This window comes from Oncorhynchus clarkii, chromosome 7 (genome assembly GCF_045791955.1).
Source record: "Oncorhynchus clarkii lewisi isolate Uvic-CL-2024 chromosome 7, UVic_Ocla_1.0, whole genome shotgun sequence".
Lineage (NCBI taxonomy): Eukaryota > Metazoa > Chordata > Actinopteri > Salmoniformes > Salmonidae > Oncorhynchus > Oncorhynchus clarkii.
Window position 1 is genome coordinate 37,441,934 of NC_092153.1, and position 25,755 is coordinate 37,467,688.

General features: G+C 41.2%; 1 protein-coding gene across 1 annotated transcript in view; it reads left to right on the forward strand.

Annotated features, from left to right (window-relative positions):
* Nucleotides 1–25,344, forward strand: part of LOC139413250 (metabotropic glutamate receptor 4-like) — a 361,254-nt gene extending 335,910 nt beyond the window's left edge. Inside the window, exons 10-11 of the mRNA XM_071160398.1 lie at nt 15,828–16,074; nt 22,581–25,344. Of these exons, the coding sequence (XP_071016499.1) occupies nt 15,828–16,074; nt 22,581–22,630 (297 nt within the window). The 3' untranslated portion in view covers nt 22,631–25,344. The remainder of the gene's footprint in view (nt 1–15,827; nt 16,075–22,580) is intronic.
* Nucleotides 25,345–25,755: the final 411 nt, after the last annotated feature.

Below are 25,755 nucleotides of genomic sequence, written 5' to 3' on the forward strand. Positions count from 1 at the left end.
TCTGAAGAAATGTCCTATTCTTCATGCAGAGGATTTGAAGATAATTCCTATAAACTCTGCAGGCCCTTTGCATACAGTAGCCTGCTTGTTATTCCGTGACTCATGCGTATGTGACAGCCACGTGCCACAGTGTATTAGTGACCGTTGAGCTGTTTACACAACCACAGAGCTCACACTCGTGTCATTGTGTCAAATCAATGATTCTGGCCTGGTGAACGGCAAATCCACTGAACACTGGGATTCACACCTAGTGGAAATTGCATTGGTTTTCATTCAAAAACTTTCAAGCATTCGATTAAGCCTGCCTGGAATGGAGTGTCAGATGGGCGGGGTTTGCACTTTTCTGGACTATTCCATTGGTTCTGTTGTGACATCCATGCTGAATCAAGTGCAGCATAAGAATTAGAAAGAAACCAAATACTATTTGAACCCCAGGTCTGCTGGGATGTAGAGGTCAGATGGGGACACTGGGAGAAATGGATGCACTGTAAACCCCAATGTGCTGTCATTAATTAAAACTTTTGAAGAAACCTGTTGCAGTTAATATATCTGAGTATAGTTATTGTGATTTTGTAGTCATTACTCAAACTGATGGAGTCACTGTGACCCTGTAGAGCAGGGGTAGGCAACCCTGGTCCTTGAGTACCGAAGGCACTTCATGTTTTTGATTTAACCGACCTGGAAGACCAGGTGTGTTCAATGTAATACAGTGGCCTGAAGCTCATGGTTTACAGGCCTGCAAATAGGCTTGCAAAATTCCGTTAACTTTCCCAAAATTCCCAGATTTTCTAAAAATCCTGGTAGAAGAATTTCCAGGAATATTCCACCCGGGATTTCTGGGAAACCTTGGAAATTTACCAGAAGGTTGCAACCTTACATTGCAAGTCACATTATGCTAGTTTACAGAGTGATGTGGAAATCCTATTACAATCCCGCCAGAGTTAAGCTATCTAACAGCCGAAGTGTTTTATTCACCCGCAACCTGCATTCAAAATGACTGCCAGGATTAGGAACAGTGCGAGGAGACTACCTAAGCCATTTAAACTGGAACAACCATTTTCGTAACGGGTGCAAAAAAAATTGGATTAGTTTACAAAAATGCATGTTATTTATCTTTGTGTCGCATAAGATTAATCAATCAATCACTCAATGTAAACGCAAAAACACAGATATTAAAAACAATCATTTAAAAAAAAAGTACATTTGTACTTTAAAAAAAAAAAGTAGTTGATGTGACTTCTCATTTAGTTTTGATTCAGTACCACATTAACATTTTAAGAAATAGGCCTAATCACTTTTCATTGACTCTGAGTTCAACTTACCAGAGGTATTTGAGTTAAAAATGCCTTGGGGTTTACAGTGTGGATGTTGCGTTTTTAGCACATAACCATAGCTGCAGTACAGTGTACTATTGGGCTCCACAGCCTTGGGATAAAAACAACGGTTAAAATGAGTAGGTGGAAGCAGATCTTTTTGGCAGATAGACAAAGCATGGGGCCTCAGTAGCTGTCATGAGCACTGGTTATTTACTCAGGAGCGAGAGGCTAGTGAATGCCTTGCACTGGCAGGGATGACACCATCGGTGGTGCTGGAGTAAAACAACAGAAAGGGGGGGTCTAAAGAGATATACTATAATGTCATCATCATCACCGTCTTCACACTAGGCTGCAGAGGCAGAAAAAAAACAGAGTACATTCTGCTGGGATCTCTACTCAGCTTTGTACATGGCTAAAATGTATATCTTGTAAGACTGACAATCGCTTATGAACTGCATTCAACATGTGTGTATTCTTCCGCAGTGCATTAACGTGCATTGCATAGGACAATTGCGAGTTAGATGCACTCAGTCACTGTGCTCAATGTCCATTGTGCACTAACGTAATGAAGCCCTTACTGAGCTAGATTGACTGTGTGTATCAGTCAACTTCCTTTATCAGTATGACCTGTTGTGGTGTTAACACAATGCGTACTCACCTGAAGAACAGAACGATACCTGCAGGGATCAAAAGGGAAAACCACTTTTTACAAGAAGATTAGGCCGTTTTTGCTTAAGCACTTCTAAATCCTGTCAGCTACCGTCACATTGTGTTAATAATGGTGCATAAATACTGGCATATGGATCAGCCTTCAAAGGATCGTTCATCACTAAATTAATAAGAACAAGGTAAACTAACGCAAACTGCAAAACGCTCCATATGTACTGAATAACAGGTATTGACCTGAACATTGCTTATCTCCTGTAATCAGTAGCAAACCGCAATGGATATCAATAACTACTGTCTTCCAGCTGCCTTGAAAGATAAAAGAGAATCGTGAAGTAGACTTAGCGTACGCTTTTCCTAGATGAGGTAATCCATTAGCTAGTGTGGCTTTGAATCACAAAACAGGAGGTGCCCTACTTTTTGTTTCTCCTCACAATCCTGCAGAAACCCAGCTCTTCTAATTCAATTTGAAATCCTGGAACAAGTTCTCTTATAGAGGCTTAAGATAAGAGGTGGCTTTTCTTCTCCCAATTCACATTAAACATTCATTCATTCGTTTTGTGGCGAGAACTTTTAATTCTTCGGGAGGAGGAGGGCCACCACTGCCAGGAGGCTAGAGCTCTGTTACTGTAGGTGAGAGAGAGAATACAGTGGCGTGACTGAGCTAAGACTTCCCTTATACTGCTCCCTCTGCTTTCTCTATCGTCTTAACGTGCACGACAGTAGCTTGTCATATTACACACATGTGTCACGTTCTGACCTTTATTTCCGTTGTTTTGTATTTATTTAGTATGGTCAGGGCGTGAGTTGGGTGGGCAGTCTATGTTTGTTTTTCTATGTTTTGGGGCATTTCTATGTTTTCGGCCTAGTATGGTTCTCAATCAGAGGCAGGTGTCATTAGTTGTCTCTGATTGAGAATCATACTTAGGTAGCCTGGGTTGCACTGTTTGTTTGTGGGTGATTGTCTATGTCAGTGGCTTGTGTCAGCACAGGTCTATTTTGTTAGCCTCACGGTCGTCATTTGTTTATTGTTTTGTATGCAGTGTCAGTACTTTCTTTATTAAAGATTTACCATGGACACTTACCACGCCGCATTTTGGTCTTCCGATCCATCTCGCCTCTCCTCTTCAGATGAAGAGGAGGACGACCGTGACAACATGCACACTTAGGGAACTTTGAATGTAACGTAAATATGCCTCGGCGGTATGATGAGAAGACATGAGATTTAGTGTTGAATTACTGTGCTATTTGTTCTTAAAGATTCTCTTTTTCGAGCTAAAATATTCAGGTTAATGCCGTCCACAATCAACAATACTGGGCTGCAGTACACGCAAACTTCTTGATTTTCCAATCAATTAGAATAATTCTGTGATAGATCATCTGTGCTGTTATGTAAACAATGTTCCTTTATAAGAAATTAACATGCAAAAACAAAAGCACCTCGTAATCATCCAAAGTGACAAGCCCAACAAAGCCTTGCAGCTGGAAATGACATGTCTTTTAGAGCAAATTAAATGCTTGAGTGGCTCTGGGTCTTGATTTAGCTTATCTGTCCGCCTATGTGCTCATCACCAGTTTACTGCATGCCTCCCTCGCCTGGCACTCCAATTACACTAATTTATTTGTCATCCTGTGTCAGAAGAAATGTAACAAATGCCATATAGGAGGCCTTCTCTATCAGTCAAATCTGGTCTATCTATAGTGTGTGATCACAGAGCATGATGCTGGAAATCGATGTGGCACTGCCTCACCTGGAGAGGTGCAGTAAATCAGAGGATGTCTGTCAGGTAGGGGTGAGTGGGAGGAGTGGTAGGAACGCTTCACAATGGAGTCCAAGGACAAGGTTTCTCTCCTCACAATGAACACAATTCCAACACAATCGGCCACCTTAGAAAGAGCTGCCATTATGGTGCTCGAACACCTGACGGCTAGTCAGTGGTTTTGTCCATCTCTTTTATGATATCAAGTTTTCATTATGCTGTTTACAGTGTTCTTGTCGTTGCCTCTCGGCTGTTAAAAAAGTAGGTTAGTTCAACAGCCTTAGATTACATGCTGTGATGTGTCCATTTGCTGTAATGCTAGATCAGAAACAGTCTTCACGCCATCAGTTGCCTAAACAGAGAGTTGTTCGTTTTTCAACTTTCTATACCGTCGCTAAATTACACAAACAAGTGTCTCCTCCTCCAGGTAGACCCATTGTAGCAGCAATCGACTCTGTGACATCCAACATTTCTACATTTGTGGATTACCACATTAAACCGATGTTTGAGAATCTCCCATCTTTTGTCAGACACTAGTCACAGGATCTCATTGATAGAGGGCTTAGGAAGGATACCAGAGGGCACCCTGCTGACCACTAACATCCCACACACTGGAGGCTTGCAGGCGCTGCAACACTTCCTTCAGCAGAGAGACTCGACCCTTGCTCCATCCAATGACTGCATCTTACAACTTACTGAACTGGTATTATCCAATAACTACTTAGTCTTTGAGTCAGACTTTTTCCTTCAAATTCGGGGTGTAGCCATGGGCTCCTCCTTTTCCGCCAACTACGCAAACCTGTATGTGGGACAATTTGAGGAAGCACTCCTTAATGAAACAGAGACACACCCCTTACTTTCTAAAATCCTACTGTGGAAGAGATACATAGATGATGTCTTTGTGCTCTGGGAAGGCAGAAACTAAATTAATTACAAACTCTACCAAACGAGAGCTCAGAATATCTCAAATTCATCATGCAGACTGACGAGAGAGAAATAAACTACCTGGACTTATGGATCGTCAAAGAGAATGATGCATTACACACAGACTTATACACAAAGCCCACAGATCGCGATACCCTGCTACGTGCAAATAGTATGCATCCCCTTCCCCCCAAGAATGGTTGACCATATAGCCAGTTATGCAGGGTTAAACGAATGTGGCACTTCGACAGATTTTGACAACAATGCAAAAAAATAAAAAATGACAGATGCAATCAAAATGAGAGGCTACAAGGACTCTTGATGCTGCAATGATGAAATTATCTCAAAAACCAAGAGAGGACTTACTAAAAACTCTATTCTGCAATCAGACAACAACAAACAAATCGCACACCTCTTCAAGGAACCCCCACGGGTGGTCTATAAGCGTGGTCGCAATTTTGGAGATAGCTTGGTGAGATCTGACATGCCCTCTGAGCCCACTCAGATCATCTTGACACCTATCCCAAATGGGAACTACAAATGTGGCTCATGCGCACAGTGCAATGGCACTATAAAAACATCCTTCAGACAGCCACATACAGGTCGAAAAATCCCTGTTAGGGGTATCATCTCATGCTAGAGTAATCATCACCTGTTCATGTGGAAACGAAAAGACAATTAAAACAACGCATAGCTGAACACCGCAGCTCAATCAGGTGTAAGAATATTGACTATCCAGTAGCAGCTCACTTTGTTGAAGCTAACCATCCAATACACAGGCATTGAGCATGCTGCTCTACCATGGAGAGGAGGTAACATCGAGATCATACTACTACAAATTGAGGCTTAGTGGTCTGAATATTGACTTTGATCACAGGCCCTTCTTATGAACAATTATTTATTTTATGAAGTCTTATAAATTGATATTTTCTTTCTACAGCTTATTAGTGTACACAGAATATGTTCCCCCTGCTGATGATGCTCATTATGCATTAAGGTTGAACCAAAAGATGAAATGAAATGAAATACGAAACAATTAAATATGTGAAATGGAATTTAACAATAATGCATGTTGATGCTAATATGATGTACAATATTCAATTATGTTTCTATATGATAACAATAGCCTAATATATTTAATATGCCATAAATTATTTTTATTTTTTTAACAGTTTCACAGATTGTCATTGGTTGCACTAATTGCACTGTTTGTCTTCATAACCTGGTTCAAGTATTCATGACATTAACCTGAGGAAGGCACAGTGATGCCAAAACGTTGGTGAATACCGAATAAATTACTGGGAGTTTATATATGGAGTGTGCGACTTTCTTTATTTTTATGTTTTTTCATATGTAAACAACATTATTCATTATTGTACAGCTGTCCCAGAGGCCTAATAGAACACAATGAGGATCAATGGGACAGAGCACAGAGGCCTGGATAAGATCTAGGATTTCATACTGGTTGCATCGGCTACATGACACAAGCATGAAGCTGTTGCCCTGTGCTTTCATAGAGGGAGAGGAGGGGATTGGACAAGAAGCTAATCAAGGCCAAAACATTGTAGTCACTTTGTAAATCACGTTCTCCAGATACACCACATTAGAGTCCCCGGGGGAAAAAAAATCTTTATTGGTTTAATTAGACTATTACCACTGAAACCATTGTGAGGCTGTGAAATTGAAATGAATATTGAAATGATTCATAGCCTGTTGTTTGAATATGCCATACTGAACTATGACTAAAACCTAGAAGCGGCACTGTTTCCCAGGAAGAATGTTAGTCAATAACGGATATTGAAAGTGCTTTTTATTCATCAGTCTTAAGATGGAGCATATCAAATCAAATCAAATCCAATTTGATTTCTCAAATACACATGGTTAGCAGATGTTAATGCGAGTGTAGCTAAATGCTTGTGCTTCTAGTTCCGACAATGCAGTAATAACCAACGAGTAATCTAACCTACCATGTTATGCAGCTCGCACGTTGGCGTTTTATTAGGATGAATCTTATCCTGGAGGCAGAGCTAAGCGTTTTTCACTAGATGGGCCAGCCGCAAAGTCAAAATTGGCTATACCGTAAAAATTTATGAAAACAAAAAATTTGCTTTTTTTTGTCTTAATAAGGTGAGGCATAAGGTCAGCAGTGGTGGGAAGGTTGGTGTTAAAGGGGAGCTGAACTTCCTGATTTGACCTTGTTTTTCAGTGGTCATGACTGACGCCTGAGTCATCCCAATAAATGCCCATCTACATCCAGCTCGCTAAAGAAATGCAGGTTCATAGAAATCATATGTTCTATATGTGCAGGTCTGCCAATAGCACTCCTCCAATATGCGCTGGCTTGAGCAGGGGGATCTTGCGTGCGCTGCAGGATTTTAATCCATGACGGCGTAGTGTGTTACTAATGGTTTTCTTTGAGACTGTGGTCCCAGCTCTCTTCAGGTCATTGACCAGGTCCTGCCGTGTAGTTCTTGGCTGATCCCTCACCTTCCTCATCATTGATGAGGTGAGATCTTGCATGGAGCCCCAGACTGAGGGTGATTGACCATCATCTTGAACTTCTTCCATTTTCTAATAATTGCGCCAATAATTGCCTTCTCACCAAGCTGCTTGCCTATTGTCCTATAGCCCCTGCCTTGTGCAGGTCTACAATTTTATCCCTGATGTCCTTACCAGCTCTCTGGTCTTGGCCATTGTGGAGAGGTTGGAGTCAGTTTTTTTGTGTGAATTTTACCCCTTTTTCTCCCCAATTTCGTAGTGTCCAATTGTTGTTATCTTCTCTCATCGCTACAACTCCCGTACGGGCTCGGGAGAGACGAAGGTTGAAAGTCATGCTTCTTCCGATACACAACCCAACCTAGCCGCACTGCTTCTTAACACAGCGCACATCCAACCCGGAAGCCAGCCGCACCAAAACACTGTGCACCTGGCACTGCGCCCGGCCCGCCACTGTTGAGTCGCTGTTGTGCGATGAGACAAGGACATCCCTACCGACGAAGCCCTCCCTAACCCGGACGACGCTAGGCCAATGCCTCCCGGTCGCAGCCGGTTACGACAGAGCCTGGGCGCGAACCCAGAGTCTCTGATGGCACAGCTGGCTCTGCAGTACAGCGCCCTTAACCACTGCGCCACCCGGGAGGCGAGGTTGGAGTCTGTTTGATTGAGTGTGTGGACAGGTGTCTTTTATACAGGTAACAAGTTCAAACAGGTGCAGTTAATACAGGTAATGAGTGGAGAACAGGAGGACTTCAAAGAAAAACTAACAGGTCTGTGAGAGACGGAATTCTTACTAGTTGGTAGGTGATCAAATACTTATGTGTCATGCAATAAAATGCAAATTAATAACTTAAAAATTATACAATGTGATTTTCTGGATTTTTGTTTTAGATTCGGTCTGTGTCATGCAATAAAATGCAAATTAATTACTTAAAAATAATACAATGTGATTTTCTCTACATGCTTTGTAAGTAGGAAAACCTGCAAAATCGGCAGTGTATCAAATACTTGTTCTCCCCACTGTGTATACAATGGATGAATATAGAAGTATTCCTACCTTCAAAGTCTCTTACAGTTGACTCCAATGCACATCGGAGTTATAAACCAGAGCAAAAACAGACAGCGAAAAAAAACAGTAAAGTAATCACAGAAGTCAAAGGATCATCAGTACTCAGTTACTTCACACAGTAGTCATCACATCAGATATAGTAACTATAGACTAATAAGTGTAAAGCTCTCAACAAACATAGTACCAACATGGTGTTAAAATATCAAATGAAATGTTATTTGTCACACATTATGTAAACAGCAGGTGTTTAGTAGACTAACAGTGAAATGCTTACTTACGGGCTCTTCCCAAAAATGCAGAGACAAAAATAAATGTACAAAATATTGGAATGATAATAACACAATGAGAAATACACATTGAGTGACAATAACTTGGCTACAGTACCGAGTCGATGTGCAGGCGTACGTGGTAATTGAGGTAGATATGTATATGTAGGTAGAGGAACTAGGCAACAACATAGATAATAAGCAGTAGCAGCAGCATATGTGATGAGTCAAAGTAGTTAGTGCAAAGGGGGTCAATAGAGATAGTGCAGGTAGCTATTTGGTTAACTATTTAGCAGTCTTATGGCTTAGGGGTAGAAGCTGTTCAGGGTCCTGTTGGTTCCAGACTTGGTGCATCGGTACCGCTTAATAACCCATAATGACAAAGCGAGAACTTTGTTTTTTTGCAAATGTGTTAAAAATAAAAAACAGAAATACCTTATTTACATAAGTATTCAGACTCTTTGCCATAAAGACTTGGAATTTAGCTCAGGCGCATGCTGTTTCCATTGATCATCCTTGATGTTTCTAACACAGGTGGACAAGTTGTAAATTGAATTGATTGGACATGATTTGGAAAGGCACACACCTGTCTATATAAGGTCCCACAGTTGACAGTGCATGTCAGAGCGAAAACCAAGCCATGCGGTTGAAGGAATTGTCCGTAAAGTTCTGAGACAGGACTGTGTCGAGGCACAGATCTGGGGAAGGTTACCAAAGCATTTCTGCAGAATTGAAGGTCCCCAAGAACACAGTGGCTTCCATGATTCTTCAATGGAATAAGTTTGTAACCACCAATACTCTTCCTTGAGCTGGCCATCCAGCCAAACTGAGCAATCGGGGGAGAAAGGCTTTGGTCAGGGAGGTGAACAAGAACCCGATGGTCACTCTGACAGAGCTCCAGAGTCCCTCTGTGGAGATGGGAGAACCTTCCAGAAGGACAACCATTTCTGCAGCACTCCACCAATCAGGCCTTCATGGTAGAGTGAGCAGATGGAAGCTACTCCTCAGTAAAAGGCACATGACAGCCTGCTTGAAGTTTGCCAAAAGGCACCTAAAGGACTCTCAGACCATGAGAAACAAGATTCTCTGGTCTGAAAAAAACAAGATTGAACTGTTTGGACTGAATGCCAAGCGTCACGTCTGGAGGAACCCTGGCACTATCACTACGGTGACGAATGGTGGTGGCAGCATCATGCTGTGGGGAAGCTTTTCAGCGGCAGAGACTGGGAGACTAGTCAGGATCGAGAGAAAGATGAACGTAACAAAGTACAGTGAGATCCTTGATGAAAACCTGCTCTAGACTGCTCAGAACCTCAGACTGGGGCGACGGTTCACCTTCCAACAGCACAACGACCCAAGCACACTGCCAAGACAAGGCAGGAGTGGCTTCGGGACAAGACTCTGAATGTCCTTGAATGGCCCAGCCAGGGTCCGGACTTGAACCCGATCAAAAATCTCTGGAGAGACCTGAAAATAGCAGTGCAGCGACGCTCCCATTCCAACCTGACAGAGCTTGAGAGGACCTGCAGAGAATAATGGGGAAAACTCCCCAAATACAGGTGTGCCAAGCTTGTAGCATCATACCCAAGAAGAATCGAGGCTGTAATCGCTCCCAAAGGTGTTTTAAGAGAGTACTTAGTAAAGTGTCTGAATACTTATGTAAATGTAATATTTCATTTGTTTAATACATTTGATAAAATGTACAACTACCTGTTTTTGCTTTGTCGTTAGGGGGTATTGCGGGTAGATTGATGAAGGGCATTAAAAAATATATATATATTTTTAGAACAAGGCTGTAACATAAGAAAGTGTGGAAAAAGTCAAGGGGTCTGAATACTTTCTGAATGCACTGTGACTTCTATTTTTTGGAGAATACACAGCAATATAGCACTATCTGTACATTCAGAGGGTAGCTGGTTTCTGTACTACAATTCTACCAAGTATTTATACCACTGACAGACTTTTATGAGCTGTTTTGACTGCAACTAAGCATATATCTAAGGTAGGTTTGATTTTGTACACAATCATACTTAGTTATTACCAGTTATAACCATAGGCGAGTACACAAGGTGCTCCATCTATATCAGGTCAAGATCACCCCAACTGTTCCCCTCCGCCCTCTGAGGATATGTATAATTTAATATTATGTCTCCAGATTCAAAGAAAAACTTTTTTTAGATTTACCGTACAGTAGCTACTTCTCTGAGAATACAGCTCTCTGTGAAAATTCAGAGCTTATCCAGGTTCTTGTATTGCATATATCAAGTATTTTACCATTTGAAGAATTTGCATCCCATTGGCAGATTATTATATGCACAGATTATTATTATTATTTGTAACCTTTATTTAACAAGGCAAGTCAGTTAAGAACAAATTCTTATTTTCAATGACAGCCTAGGAACAGTGGGTTAACTTAACTGCCTGTTCAGGGGCAGAACGTCAGATTAGTAGCTTGTCAGCTCGGGGATTTGAACTTGCAACCTTCCGGTTACAAGTCCAGCGCTCTAACCACTAGGCTACCCTACCTTATTACAGTCATACATGGTATAGAAAAGTACAATCTTAGGCTCGCTAAAGAAATGCAGGTCCGTAGAAAAACATATGTTCTATATGTGCAGGTCTGCCAATAGCACTCCTCCAATATGCACTGCTCTGAATGTGCTGAGGAAGAGGCAAATTAGGGGAGAAGTACAGGCGAATGATCCAGCCAGTCTACTGTCTTAGTCACAGTCTGAAAATGGGTTTGCTCTGATATACACTCACAGCCCCATGGTGGACAGTTAATTTTAGGCTTATTCAACAGAACTGCAATGCCAAACAGTAATTAAAATGTTCAGATTGTACAGTGAATGAATTCTAATGGTCAACTCTGCATTAAAGGATGACATGCTTTGTATTTGTATTTGTATTTATTATGTATCCCCATTAGCTGTTGTCAAGGCAGCAGCTACTCTTCCTGGGGTCCTGCAACACGAAGGCAGCTATATACAGTCGTGGCCAAAAGTTTTGAGAATGACACAAATATTAATTTTCACAAAGTTTGCTTCTTCAGTGTCTTTAGATATTTTTGTCAGATGGTACTATGGAATACTGAAGTATAATTACAAGCATTTCATAAGTGTCAAAGGTTTTTATTGACAATTACATGAAGTTGATGCAAAGAGTCAATATTTGCAGTGTTGACCCTTCTTTTTCAAGACCTCTGCAATCCACAATGGCATGCTGTCAATTAACTTCTGGGCCACATCCTGACTGATGGCAGCCCATTCTTCATAATCAATGCTTGGAGTTTGTCAGAATTTGTGGGTTTTTGTTTGTCCACCCGCCTCTTGAGGATTGACCACAAGTTCTCAATGGGATTAAGGTCTGGGGAGTTTCCTGGCCATGGACCCAAAATATCAATGTTTTGTTCCCCGAGCCACTTAGTTATCACTTTTGCCTTATGGCAAGGTGCTCCATCATGCTGGAAAAGGCATTGTTAGTCACAAAACTGTTCCTGGATGGTTGGGAGAAGTTGCTCTCGGAGGATGTGTTGGTACCATTCTTTATTCATGGCTGTGTACTTAGGCAAAATTGTGAGCCCACTCCCTTGGCTGAGAAGCAACCACACACATTAATGGTCTCAGGATGCTTCACTGTTGGCATGACACAGGACTGATGGTAGCGCTCACCTTGTCTTCTCCAGACAAGCTTTTTTCCGGATGCCCCAAACAATCGGAAAGGGGATTCATCAGAGAAAATGACATTACCCCAGTTCTCAGCAGTCCAGATGCACTCCCACCTGCCTGCTGCCATTCCTGAGCAAGCTCTGTACTGGTGGTGCCCCAATCCCCCAGCTGAATCAACTTTAGGAGATGGTCTTGGCGCTTGCTGGACTTTCTTGTATGCCCTGAAGCCTTCTTCACAACAATTGAACCACTCTCCTTGAAGTTCTTGATGATCCAATTAATGGTTGATTTAGGTGTAATCTTACTGGCAGCAATATCCTTGCCTGTGAAGCCCTTTTTGTGCAAAGCAAAGATGCAGTTCCTTGCAGGTAACCACGATTGACATAGGAAGAACAATGATTCCAAGCACCACCCTCCTTTTGAAGCTTCCAGTCTGTTATTCAAACTCAATCAGCATGACAGAGTGATCTCCAGCCTTGTCCTCGTCAACGCTCACACCTGTGTTAATGAGAGAATCACTGACATGATGTCAGCTGGTCCTTTTGTGGCAGGGCTGAAACATGGGAATGTTTTTGGGGGATTCAGTTCATTTGCATGGCAAAGAGGGACTTTACAATTAATTGCAATTCATCTGATCACCCTTCATAACATTCTGGAGTATATGCAAATTTCTATCATACAAACTGAGGCAGCAGACTTTGTGAAAATTAATATTTTTGTCATTCTCAAAACCTTTGGCCACGACTGTACAATAGATGCATATAGAAGTATTCCTACCTTCAATGTCTCTGACAGTCTGACATACTGACACTGGAGTCAAAATGACCATAAAGGAATTGAATTTATAAAAAGTCCATATTGATACAGAAACACTAAACAATTATTTAGATTTATTAAGAACAAGTTCACTGACAAAGTCGTGAAAAATGTGAAGAATTGAATGAACCGCCTTTAGACTATGATATGGTCAAAATAACATCAGTCGATGGTATGAGGGTTTAGAAGTTAACATCCCATCATGCTTAATTGCCCAGTTGTCCATTATTTTGGTTAGAAGAAAAGTGACTTTGAAAGATGGGTCTCAAAGTAGCATAGGGGGTTTAAAGTGTGTGTGTGTGTGTGTGTGTGTGTGTGTGTGTGTGTGTGTGTGTGTGTGTGTGTGTCTGTGTGTGTGTGTGTGTGTGTGTGTGTGTGTGTGTGTTTTACCAGATCCCATCCAATTGAACACTTACAGGAGATTCTGGAGTGGCGCCCGAGACAGCGTTTTCCACCACCATCAACAAAACACCAAATTATGGAATTTCTCGTGAAAGAATGGTGTCGCATCCATCCAGACACTTGTAGAATCCATGCCAAGGCGCAAATGAAGCTGTTTTGGCAGCTCGTGGTGGCCCCAAGCCCTATTAAAACACAGGATGGTCATAATGCTTCTTGACAGTGTCATAAAGTGTATTTTTAAGTTATTTAAAATATGATGAAAAAAAACATGATTGCAAAAAATTCATTACACAACAAAGGTCTTATGAAACAAACTTTCAAACTAAAGGAAACTTCTTGGCAGGGAAACTTTTTGATTCTCTGCCAAAATATAACGCAATATATGTCACAACAGGTGTAAATATATGGGTCGTGGCAGTGTTATGACCACATTATGACAGGTTATGACATGTCATGTCAGCTGTTATGACATGGTTATGACTGTGTCATAACGTAATATGACGGTGGGTGTCAAGTAAAGTTGAACCATTAGTACAATACAGCAGCAGATAACATAAACCAAGTAATCGATCAAATAATTTCCCACTACAACTTGTCCTGATTGTCCCCGTTTATTTACTTGTTCTTAAATGAATCCATGGATAACAACTTGGGTCCTGAATCCCCCCATAAGACAGCAGAGCCAAACACAGCCCAGAGCAGAGCACTAGTGGTCTGTGTCTCCACAGATGCGAGAGGCTCTACCACCGCTGGCATCTGCTCCTCTAACAAATCAAATCAAATGTATTTATATAGCCTTTCGTACATCAGCTGATATCTCAAAGTGCTGTACAGAAACCCAGCCTAAAACCCCAAACAGCAAGCAATGCAGGTGTAGAAGCCCGGTGGCTAGGAAAAACTCCCTAGAAAGGCCAAAACCTAGGAAGAAACCTAGAGAGGAACCAGGCTATGAGGGGTGGCCAGTCCTCTTCTGGCTGTGCCGGGTAACGTCCCATCCACTATTCTCGATGGTGCTGTACTTCACCTAGATGTTAAGCAAAGCAATCTGGAGAGAAAGCGTAGCGTCTTAGAGGGTTAGACGTAACAAAAACAAACAAAGACACACTAGCAGAAGTAAAGTCTGGGGATGCTACACTATGTTGATGAAACAGCAGGAGGAAATCTCTTGCTGCATTAAGATAGCTAGCTACGAAGGTCTAGTCAAACTGAACAGATTAGAATTATAATGGTCTCTCAGTCAAATACCTTACAGGTTAACACATTATTGGTATTTATTGATTTCATTACATGTTAAACAAGATGTGTCAGTGTGGATTATGTTTGTTTTAGGTTGGGTCATACAGTGTCATGTTATAAAATAATTTATAGTTTTACTTTTACCATCTTCTATTAGCCCAACCTTTAATTGCTTTACCCTCATCAAGTTAGGTGATCAGTATTTGTAACAATGAACTGTATATATTACAATTCATACGAGCCTGTCCCTCCCATTTAATGTTCTCAATAAGATGGCCTAATTAACACAGTTCTGCTTTGCAGACACTTAAAATTGAGTGAGGGAGACTGCTGATCAGCAAGGCCCTCCCCTGTGATTCACAATGTTCAGCCATGGATAAAAAATTCATGAGGTTATTTCGTTTTTTATGGGGCAGCTTGTAGTGAATCAGAATAGGGCAGATAGGCTGGTGTTATGACATTCCGTTTTAAAGGTTGACGTGATGGCCATGTTAAAACAAGCACTGCCGAAAATCAACAAACAAGAGAGTCTTGGATGCGTGCACCGCGGTGGTGGTGGTGGTGGTGTGTGTGTGTGTGTGTGTGTGTGTGTGTGTGTGTGTGTGTGTGTGTGTGTGTGTGTGTGTGCGTGTGTGTGCGCACGCGTGCGTGCACGTGCGTGTGTGTGTGTGTGTGTGATGGGGGGTTATGAAGAGAGGATCAAGCCATCCTACCAACAGATACCTTTATTAATAATTGACTTCTGTCATGTGAAATGTAATGAATAATAGTGATACACCAAGAAACATGTCTCATATGCTTTAGGCTTACAGTGTATACTCTATTACACGTACTCGTTACACAGGCACAAGAACTTTGGTGAAGAGTAAAGCTTTGTCATGGATTGTACGGTGTATGTTGTGTCCTTCACAAATCATTTCTGTCTCTTCATGAAGGACATACAGCAAGGACAAATGGACAGAAGTGTTTAACCGCAGACAAGGAAAGAGGGTTTGACATGAGCATTAACATCTAGAGTAAACCACCAGGGATGTGGTGGAGCAGTAACTGTCGATTCTTAGTGCTCTTTATTAACTTTAGGCAGGGAATATAGCCCGGCAGATTGTGTATGGTTCCCGACAACGGTTACATTAACCCTAATCTTAACCCTAAACTTAACCAATTTCGATCCGTAGGTCTAACAGAGTCTCCATGACATTACTTTACAGATGTACATCCAGACAACCACGCTGACCATCTCTGTGAGCCTGAGTGCATCTGTCTCTCTGGGGATGCTGTACATGCCCAAGGTCTACGTGATCCTCAGGCACCCGGAGCAGAACGTTCCCAAACGCACACGCAGCCTCAAGGCTGTGGTCACAGCTGCCACCATGTCCAACAAGTTCAACCCCAAGGCGAGCCTACGTCCCAACGGAGAAGCCAAGTCTGAGTTGTGTGAGAGCCTGGAAACACAAGGTGAGTTATAAGGTGAAGACTAATATATGCTATATATACTGAACAAAAATATAAATGCAACGTGCAATAATTTCAAAGATTTTACTGAGTTACAGTTCATATGAGGAAATCAGTCAATTGAAATAAATTCATTTGGCACTATTCTATGGATTTCACATGACTGGGAATACAGATATGACTCTGTTGGTCACAGATACCTTAATAAAAGAAATGGGCCTCTCAATGGGCCTCAGGATTCGTCACGATATTTCTGTACATTCAAATTGCCATAGATAAAATGGAATTGTGTTCGTTGTCCGTAGCTTGTGCCTGCCCATACCATAACCCCAATGCCACCATTGGGCACTCTTTTCACAACGTTGACATCAGCACACTGCTCACCCACAATTCTCTAAAACAACGCTCGAGGCGGCTTATGGTAGAGAAATGAATTTCTTATTCTCTGGCAACATTCCTGCAGTCAGCATGCCCCTTGCACACTCCCTCAAAACTTGAGACATCTGTGGCATTGTTGTGTGACAAAACTACACATTTTAGAGTGGCCTTTTAATGTCCCCAGCATAAGGTGCACCTGTGTAATGAGCATGCTGTTTAATCAGCTTCTTGATATGCTTCACCTTATTTTAGGTTATGAAATATGGGACCAACACTTTACATGTTGTGTTTATATTGTTGTTCAGTGTACATGTCAGCCTTGGCTGAGAGCACCCTTGTGTGTCTTTAAATGTTAAATGTATTTTACCCTTCAGGCACTGTAAATGACGTGAATAAATTGGTTTATGAGGTGGAAAGCAAAGTCTCCAAATCATTATTTACTGGCCACCTTGCGTCGTTGTTATTTTACACTTCGATTGATGTAGGAAATGAGCTGCCATTTTTAATTTTAAGTCCGTTTGTGAGTTGAGGGAGGCATTAAAACATTCCATGATAGGCTCAAAATCTCCACTGTGTGTGGATAAAATTAAGGAGGGCATTAATACCAGGAGTGGTGTACTGTATAGTCCTACTTCACCAGATACCTCAACGCCATACACAATTAACCTATTGTATTGTATTGAACGTATGAGATCCATTTCAAAGCTTGTTATACACCATATATAATAACAACCATGTTTTATTTTAGAATTTCAACGCATTCAGTTGGCTATCACAGAAATCACTGTTCAATATGCTGAACAGGTATATTTTCAGCAGTTTGGCTCAGATTTGTGGCTTTGTGTTCAAAGCCCGGTGTAATTAATTGAGAGGTAAATGAGTTTCCTTTCTGAACCAGCTGAACCTCTCTCTGCTTGAGTCCATCTCCCTCTAATTTCAATAGCAATAAAAATGCTTGGTGGTTTCTGGGACAGACTCTGGCTTTATACAACTGTGGTAAATAATGATTTCAACCATTGACTCAGCAGAAAATGTCTCAGGTGATGGCCAAAACACTCACCCACACGGCTGGCTCGCTTCCCTCAGAAAAGAAAAGAGGGGACTAAGTCGGTAATGTCTGTCAATAGAGATAGACTCCCTGTTTGTAGGTAAATCTTCATGACGGATGCATATCGTGATGATTCACTGAGAGCTAGCCTACAGTATTTTGGGGATTATTTAGCCCCTGCAAATTTTATTCCACTGATAACAAAAGTACAGAGATGTTCCCCAAAAATACATTGTAGACAATTTACTGTAGTTGTTTATATTGAATGCAACATTGCAAATATTTGATGGCAAAAGGACGAGGATGCTGAGCATGGTGTGGCGTTACATAACATCTACACATAGGCCTTTATCTTAAAAACATGTATTTAGTTTAACGACAACAGTGACAATGTAACAATAAGTGAGGAGAGGGAAATTTGATAGCAAGCACAAATTCCTCGCCTATCTGTTTACATGGGGCATACAGTGCATAGGTATTTGAATAAACACCATTTGTCATTGCCATTACGGACACATTGCATGATTTTGCGGCAAGTAGCCTAGTGGTTAGCGCATTGGGCCAGGAACCAAAAGGTTGCAGGATCAAATCCCTGAGCTGACAAGGTAAAAGTCTGTTATTCTGCCCCTGAACAAGGCAATAAACCCACTGTTCCCTGGTAGGCTGTCATTGTAAATAAGAATTTGTTCTTAACTGACTTGCCTAGTTAAATGTAAAAAATATTTTTTTTAAAATACCTGTCTCTCTGACTGGCTGACATTGGTAGCAGGGATGGTAAAATGTATCCGCTCCGGCTCAGCAGATCAAATAAGAAGGTCAGGAAAGAACTGGAGAGTTGAGGCTTGATTACCCAGTAGACAGGGTAGGAAGAGGTGGAGGTCTGGGAGGGGATTGAGAGCCTCCCCACTGTACAAATACGACAGGGACAATATACTGTGTGTGTGTATACAGTGCCTTGCGAAAGTATTCGGCCCCCTTGAACTTTGCGACCTTTTGCCACATTTCAGGCTTCAAACATAAAGATATAAAACTGTATTTTTTTGTGAAGAATCAACAACAAGTGGGACACAATCATGAAGTGGAACGACATTTATTGGATATTTCAAACTTTTTTAACAAATCAAAAACTGAAAAATTGGGCGTGCAAAATTATTCAGCCCCTTTACTTTCAGTGCAGCAAACTCTCTCCAGAAGTTCAGTGAGGATCTCTGAATGATCCAATGTTGACCTAAATGACTAATGATGATAAATACAATCCACCTGTGTGTAATCAAGTCTCCGTATAAATGCACCTGCACTGTGATAGTCTCAGAGGTCCGTTAAAAGCGCAGAGAGCATCATGAAGAACAAGGAACACACCAGGCAGGTCCGAGATACTGTTGTGAAGAAGTTTAAAGCCGGATTTGGATACAAAAAGATTTCCCAAGCTTTAAACATCCCAAGGAGCACTGTGCAAGCGATAATATTGAAATGGAAGGAGTATCAGACCACTGCAAATCTACCAAGACCTGGCCGTCCCTCTAAACTTTCAGCTCATACAAGGAGAAGACTGATCAGAGATGCAGCCAAGAGGCCCATGATCACTCTGGATGAACTGCAGAGATCTACAGCTGAGGTGGGAGACTCTGTCCATAGGACAACAATCAGTCGTATATTGCACAAATCTGGCCTTTATGGAAGAGTGGCAAGAAGAAAGCCATTTCTTAAAGATATCCATAAAAAGTGTTGTTTAAAGTTTGCCACAAGCCACCTGGGAGACACACCAAACATGTGGAAGAAGGTGCTCTGGTCAGATGAAACCAAAATTGAACTTTTTGGCAACAATGCAAAACGTTATGTTTGGCGTAAAAGCAACACAGCTGAACACACCATCCCCACTGCCAAGAAGATGGTTAAAATTGATGGGAAGATGGATGGAGCCAAATACAGGACCATTCTGGAAGAATGGTGGAGTCTGCAAAAGACCTGAGACTGGGATGGAGATTTGTCTTCCAACAAGACAATGATCCAAAACATAAAGCAAAATCTACAATGGAATGGTTCAAAAATAAACATATCCAGGTGTTAGAATGGCCAAGTCAAAGTCCAGACCTGAATCCAATCGAGAATCTGTGGAAAGAACTGAAAACTGCTGTTCACAAATGCTCTCCATCCAACCTCACTGAGCTCGAGCTGTTTTGCAAGGAGGAATGGGAAAAAATTTCAGTCTCTCGATGTGCAAAACTGATAGAGACATACCCCAAGCGACTTACAGCTGTAATCGCAGCAAAAGGTGGCGCTACAAAGTATTAACTTAAGGGGGCTGAATAATTTTGCACGCCCAATTTTTCAGTTTTTGATTTGTTAAAAAAGTTTGAAATATCCAATAAATGTCGTTCCACTTCATGATTGTGTCCCACTTGTTGTTGATTCTTCACAAAAAAATATAGTTTTATATCTTTATGTTTGAAGTCTGAAATGTGGCAAAAGGTCGCAAAGTTCAAGGGGGCTGAATACTTTCGCAAGGCACTGTATATATATATATATATATTGTTGAGTATGTGGGGGCAAAGGACAGTCCTTTAGACAAAACCTTACACAATCATCAGAAAGGGGTTCTCCAGAAAAGTTGATCACAGCCTTGTTCTGGTCCTGCTCCGTGTGGTTGGATAGTCTTGATTTCTTCCTCCCCCTCCGTGTTGGCCTCTTCCGCATCCTCTCCCTCTCTTGTTGAGGAACCTGCGTGACTCCTCTTCCTGATCTAAAAAATCTTGGAAGGAGCTGGCCTCGGAGTGTCTGGGGTGATCCTCATCGTCACTGCTCGTTAAGTTGAAAGAAACAGCTTCCTCCTCTGCAGATGTGATTCTGAATTATTGCGCGTTGGTTTTCTCCAGGCAAAGAGAAACAGTTAAACCAAAGGGAAAGTTTTGGGATTTACAAACGACAGGCCACTAAGTACCCTGGTTTAAATGAAGATATGGATTTACAAACTACAGGCCACTAAGTACCCTGGTTTAAATGAAGATATGGATTTACAAACTACAGGCCACTAAGTACCCTGGTTTAAATGAAGATATGGATTTACAAACTACAGGCCACTAAGTACCCTGGTTTAAATGAAGATACGGATTTACAAACTACAGGCCACTAAGTACCCTGGCTTAAATGAAGATACGGATTTACAAACTACAGGCCACTAAGTACCCTGGCTTAAATGAAGATACGGATTTACAAACTACAGGCCACTAAGTACCTTGGTTTAAATGAAGGTATGGATTTACAAACTACAGGCCACTAAGTACCCTGGTTTAAATGAAGATACGGATTTACAAACTACAGGCCACTAAGTACCCTGGCTTAAATGAAGATATGGATTTACAAACTACAGGCCACTAAGTACCTTGGTTTTAATGAAGATATGGATTTACAAACTACAGGCCACTAAGTACCCTGGTTTAAATGAAGATATGGATTTCTCACCTTTTCTGTAGGGTCGTGATTGGTCCATTTGCTGTCATCTAGTGGACATTTTGCTCTATTGCCCTCAGCTATGTTTAGACTGTTGTTGTTCATGTTTGCTGTGTTCTAGTGTACTATGTAATATATTGCTTTCTTATTCTTGACACTTCTCCCAGTCATATTTAAGGTTAGAACTACCTTTCTAGGCGTTCTGATACTTCTAGCTTGGAGTTGAATTTTTTGACAACATAGCTACAGTATTTCACTTTTTAATGTATAGTATTGCTAACTAGGTGTGTCCAATCAATTTTGTAACCACTCCCTCTTCCAATTAGGGCTAATTGGAAAAGCTGTTCAAAAGAGTACATTGTATTATTTCTTTGTACTCCCTGACAAAAGTCATGCAGCTGAAACGCGTCAGATTTCTTAAAACTTTGTTTCTATTGAACATGCCATACAATTAAAGGCATTTTAATTAATTATATGAAAAGTGCCTTGGTTCTTCTTTATTTTTTAGTCTAAAGGCCGGTTTTATTGCTTCTTTAATCAGAACAACAGTTTTCAGCTGTGCTAACATAATTGCAAAAGGGTTTTCTAATCATCAATCAGCCTTTTAAAATGATAAACTTGGATTAGCCAACACAACTTTCCATTGGAACACAGGACTGACTGGTGGTTGCTGATAATGGGCCTCTGTCCACCTATGTAGATATTCCATTAAAAAATCTGCCATTTCCAGCTACAAAAGTAATTTACAATATGAACAATGGACTTTATTGACCACTGTATTTTTGACCAATTTGATGTTATTTTAATGTACACACACACTACTGTTCAAACACATACACTGAGTATTCCATTCATTAAGAACACCTTCTTAATATTGATTCCTCCCTCCTTCAGAACATCCTCAATTTTTCAGTGCATGGACTCTACAAGCTGTCAAAAGCGTTCCAAGTGGATGCTGGCTCATGTTGACTCAAATGCTTCCCACAGTTGTGTCAAGTTGGCTGGGTATCCTTTGGGTGGTGGACATTTATTGATACAAACGGGAAACTGTTGATTGTGAAGAACCCAGCAGCGTTTCAGTTCTTGACACAAACTCGTGCACCAGGCACCAACTGCCATACCCCGTTCAAAGGCACTTCAATTTTTTGTCTTGCTCATTCACCCTCTGAATTGCACACATAAGTACATAATCCATGTCTCAATTGTCTCAAGGCTTAAAAATCCTTCTTTAACCCATCTCCTCCCCTTCATCTACACTGATAGAAGTGGATTTAACAAGTGACATCAGTAAGGGATCATTGCTTTCACCTGGATTCACCTGGTCAGTCTATGTCATGGAAAGAGCAGGTGTTCATAATGTTTTGTAGACTCAGTGTACCTACAGATACATCTATATATAAAACTTGGTCCAACCTGTAGCTGAAACGACATGGTATTTACTCTTAGGCGGATATAAAATAATTTATGTTTCTGGATATGTCATCATTGATATCCACCTGTCAATGTACTAAGCACAAAGTAGAAATTTTGCACCACTACTTACAAACCACAGTGTATACAGTACAGCAATAACTTTGATGTTGCGTTGACCTTGTCTCTACGTTGATCTCATCTCCTTCTTTCTCTTCTCTTTCAGCTTTCACCACAAAACAAACATACATCAGCTACAGCAACCATGCAATCTAGGAGAGGAAGGCCATCGTCATTGCTCAGGATGGTCACCTCGTGGAACATTTTCTTATGCAGTGGAAATTGGGGGAAAAATAGAGCAAGAAAATGGACATGGGACGTGTGAGGATCACTAAAGAATTTCATAGGGAGTAGCCATTGTTAAGGACGGAGAAAAGACAAACAGAGATGCAGGAAGGGACCCTCAGGGGACCCTAACAGAACAAATACAGTATAATTGTGATGTTCCATCTTGTGTTGGCCATGGCAGACAAGACAAACACTTCCCTCCTGGCCAGAGTCCAGAGTACAGAGAGGATTCATGCAGGATGGGGCTTCTAATCCCTTCTTGTTGTTTACATTGCTGCGTTACCTTCTCTTTCACTATGACTTCCCATCTCAAGCTGATAATTGAAAGAATCTGTTTAGGTGTGTGCAATTCGCAATGTTGTAGTCTGCCAGTGTTGTCATCAGTAAGTGACATTGCTCTCAGTGCTTCGGGAAGTTGCAGAAACACCAGTTTAAGAGTGGTCCGTCCTTAAATGTCTAGGAAGACTTTAAATCATGTAATTGTTAAAAGATATACTTCTAAAAGTATTCCAGTTTTTTTTTTAAATACTGGATGGAAAAAATTATTCCAACAATGCAGGATACTTGTACTCCATCATAAAAAAATATATAATGATGTTGACAACAAAGAATATGGTCATTATTGATTTTAAGCATGCCAGTTTGAACATCCTGTGTTGTGTTGTTAAAAAAAGAATATTTAGAATGCGTTCAAACTATGTTGCAGTGTCGTTCCCATTGTTTGGGCCTGAGCCTATTGTACGTATTCTCCAAACTGGTCTAGTGATTGATCTTTGTTTATTTGTGCTAAAGTGAGGCCCCTAAAGTGAGGCCCTACAGTGAAATACCATAGCTGACCCCAATCCATTTCCACCAGCTATACTCCTGGTCACACATAGAGGTTTTCATTGATTGATATGATTTATTTAAGCACCATACACCTACCAGTGCCCAGTCCACATGGGATAACACAACACTACTAAATACAATTGTCCTTTTACTCAAGGTACAGCTAAGTTGTACAGATCTAAATCCATTAAAATGGAGATAAAGTATGCACTGGCGAGTTGCCACACAGTATTCATTCACCCAAGATGATATCCATCACGAGACTAATTCATCACACAAAAAAAATGTCATCTCTGAGGACTGTCATGTTCTGTAAAATGCTTCAGGGATATGTTCGTATACTTTATGACTGATGTCTCAAGCTGCAGAAAATAACCTACTCGCAAAAGGATCCAGTACTCATTTCAGTCGCCTACAGCTCTCTGAATGAATTCAATATATGACCAAAAGTATATGGACACCTGATCGTCGAACATCTCGTTCCAAAATCATGGTCATTAATATGGGGTTGGTCCCCCCTTTGCTGCTGTAACAGCCTATGCTCTTCTGGGATGGCTTTCCACTATATGTTGGAACATTGCTTCGAGGACTTGCTTCAATTCAGCCACAAGAGCATGAGTGAGGTAGGGCACTGATGTTGGGCGATTAGGCCTGGCGGGTTGAGGTCAGGGCTCTGTGCAGGCTAGTCAAGGTCTTCCATACTGGTTTCAACAAACCATTTGTCAGGCTGAAACAGGAAAGGGCCTTCCCCAAACTGTTGCCACATAATTGGAAGCACAGAATAATCTAGTAAGTTATTGTGTGCTGTAGCGTTAAGATTTCCCATCACTGGAACTAAGGGGCCTAGCCCGAACCATGAAAAATAGCCCCAGACCGTTATTCCTCCTCCACCAATCTTTGAATTTGGCACTATGCATCCAGGCAGGTAGCGTTCTCCTGGCAACCGCCAAACCCAGATTTGTCCATTGGACTGCCAGATGGTGAAGCAAGATTCATCACTCCAGAGAACTCTTTTCCACTGCTCCAGTCCTATGGCAGCAAGCTTTACACAACTCCAGCCGACACTTGGCATTGCGAATGGTGATCTTAGGCTTGTGTGTCACTGCTTGGCCATGGAAACCAATTTCATGAACAGTACTTGTGCTGACGTTGCTTCCAGAGGCAGTTTGGAACTTGGTAGTGTTTCAGCACTCAGCGGTCACGTTCTGTGAGCTTGTGTGGCCTACCACTTCGAGGCTGAGCCGTTGTTACTCCTAGACGTTTCCACTTCACAATAACAGCACTTACAGTTGACTAGGGCCGCTCTAGCAGGGCAGAAATTTGACAAATGCCTTTTTGGAAAGGTGGCATCCTATGACGGTGCCACATTGAAAGTCACTGGGTTCTTCAGTATGTTCATTCTACTGCTAATGTTTGTCTATGGTGATTGCATGGCTGTGCGCGCAATTGTATACACCTGTCAGCAACGGGTGGGGCTGAAATAGCCAAATCCACTCATTTCAAGGGTTGTCCACATTCTTTTGTATATATAGTTTATATCAGAGGTGGGTTCTGTAAATCTGAGCAGCCCTTTAGTTTTTCTAGGGAAAAATTGTGAGGTCACTTGTGATGTGAATCCAATGCTTCTTTTCCATCTATCCCATCCCTCTGTATTACTTTGAACACCAGTTGTGTTGCAGAAATAAAAATAATTTGAGTGCTGACGAAATTAGTTAACTGTATGTTATTAAATAGATTGATGATGTCTGCTTTTATGTCCCGACAAAACTGAAAAGGGAAAAATGTGAACAAAAAATAAACAGTGCCTGACTATCTGACTATGTATTTGTAAAACCTATTGAAAACTAATGAAGTGTGTGGAGCATGTCCAGTTATTTTTATATACAAAATCACATTTCTAATTAAAATGTTTTTAAAATTCCAAGCCTCTCTTTGTTTTCTCTCAGTATTGCATTTTTATTGCATTTTTATGACCGAAAGAGTCTGTTGTTCAGAATGGGAAACAGTAAAGTAATAATTGACTGTAAAAGTGCAACATTTGCCTGTTCCGTATGAGAGGAGGCCTCGCTCCCCTGGTCTGGAGAAGTAGTCAGACATGTCAGATAGAGAGGGAGAGAGAGAGAGAGTGATAAAGTGATGTTATTCATTTAGATGCAGGAAGTCCGGGAAGATTCAGGCTATGACCAGATCATGTTATGTAGATAAGCCAAGGAAATATGTATTTT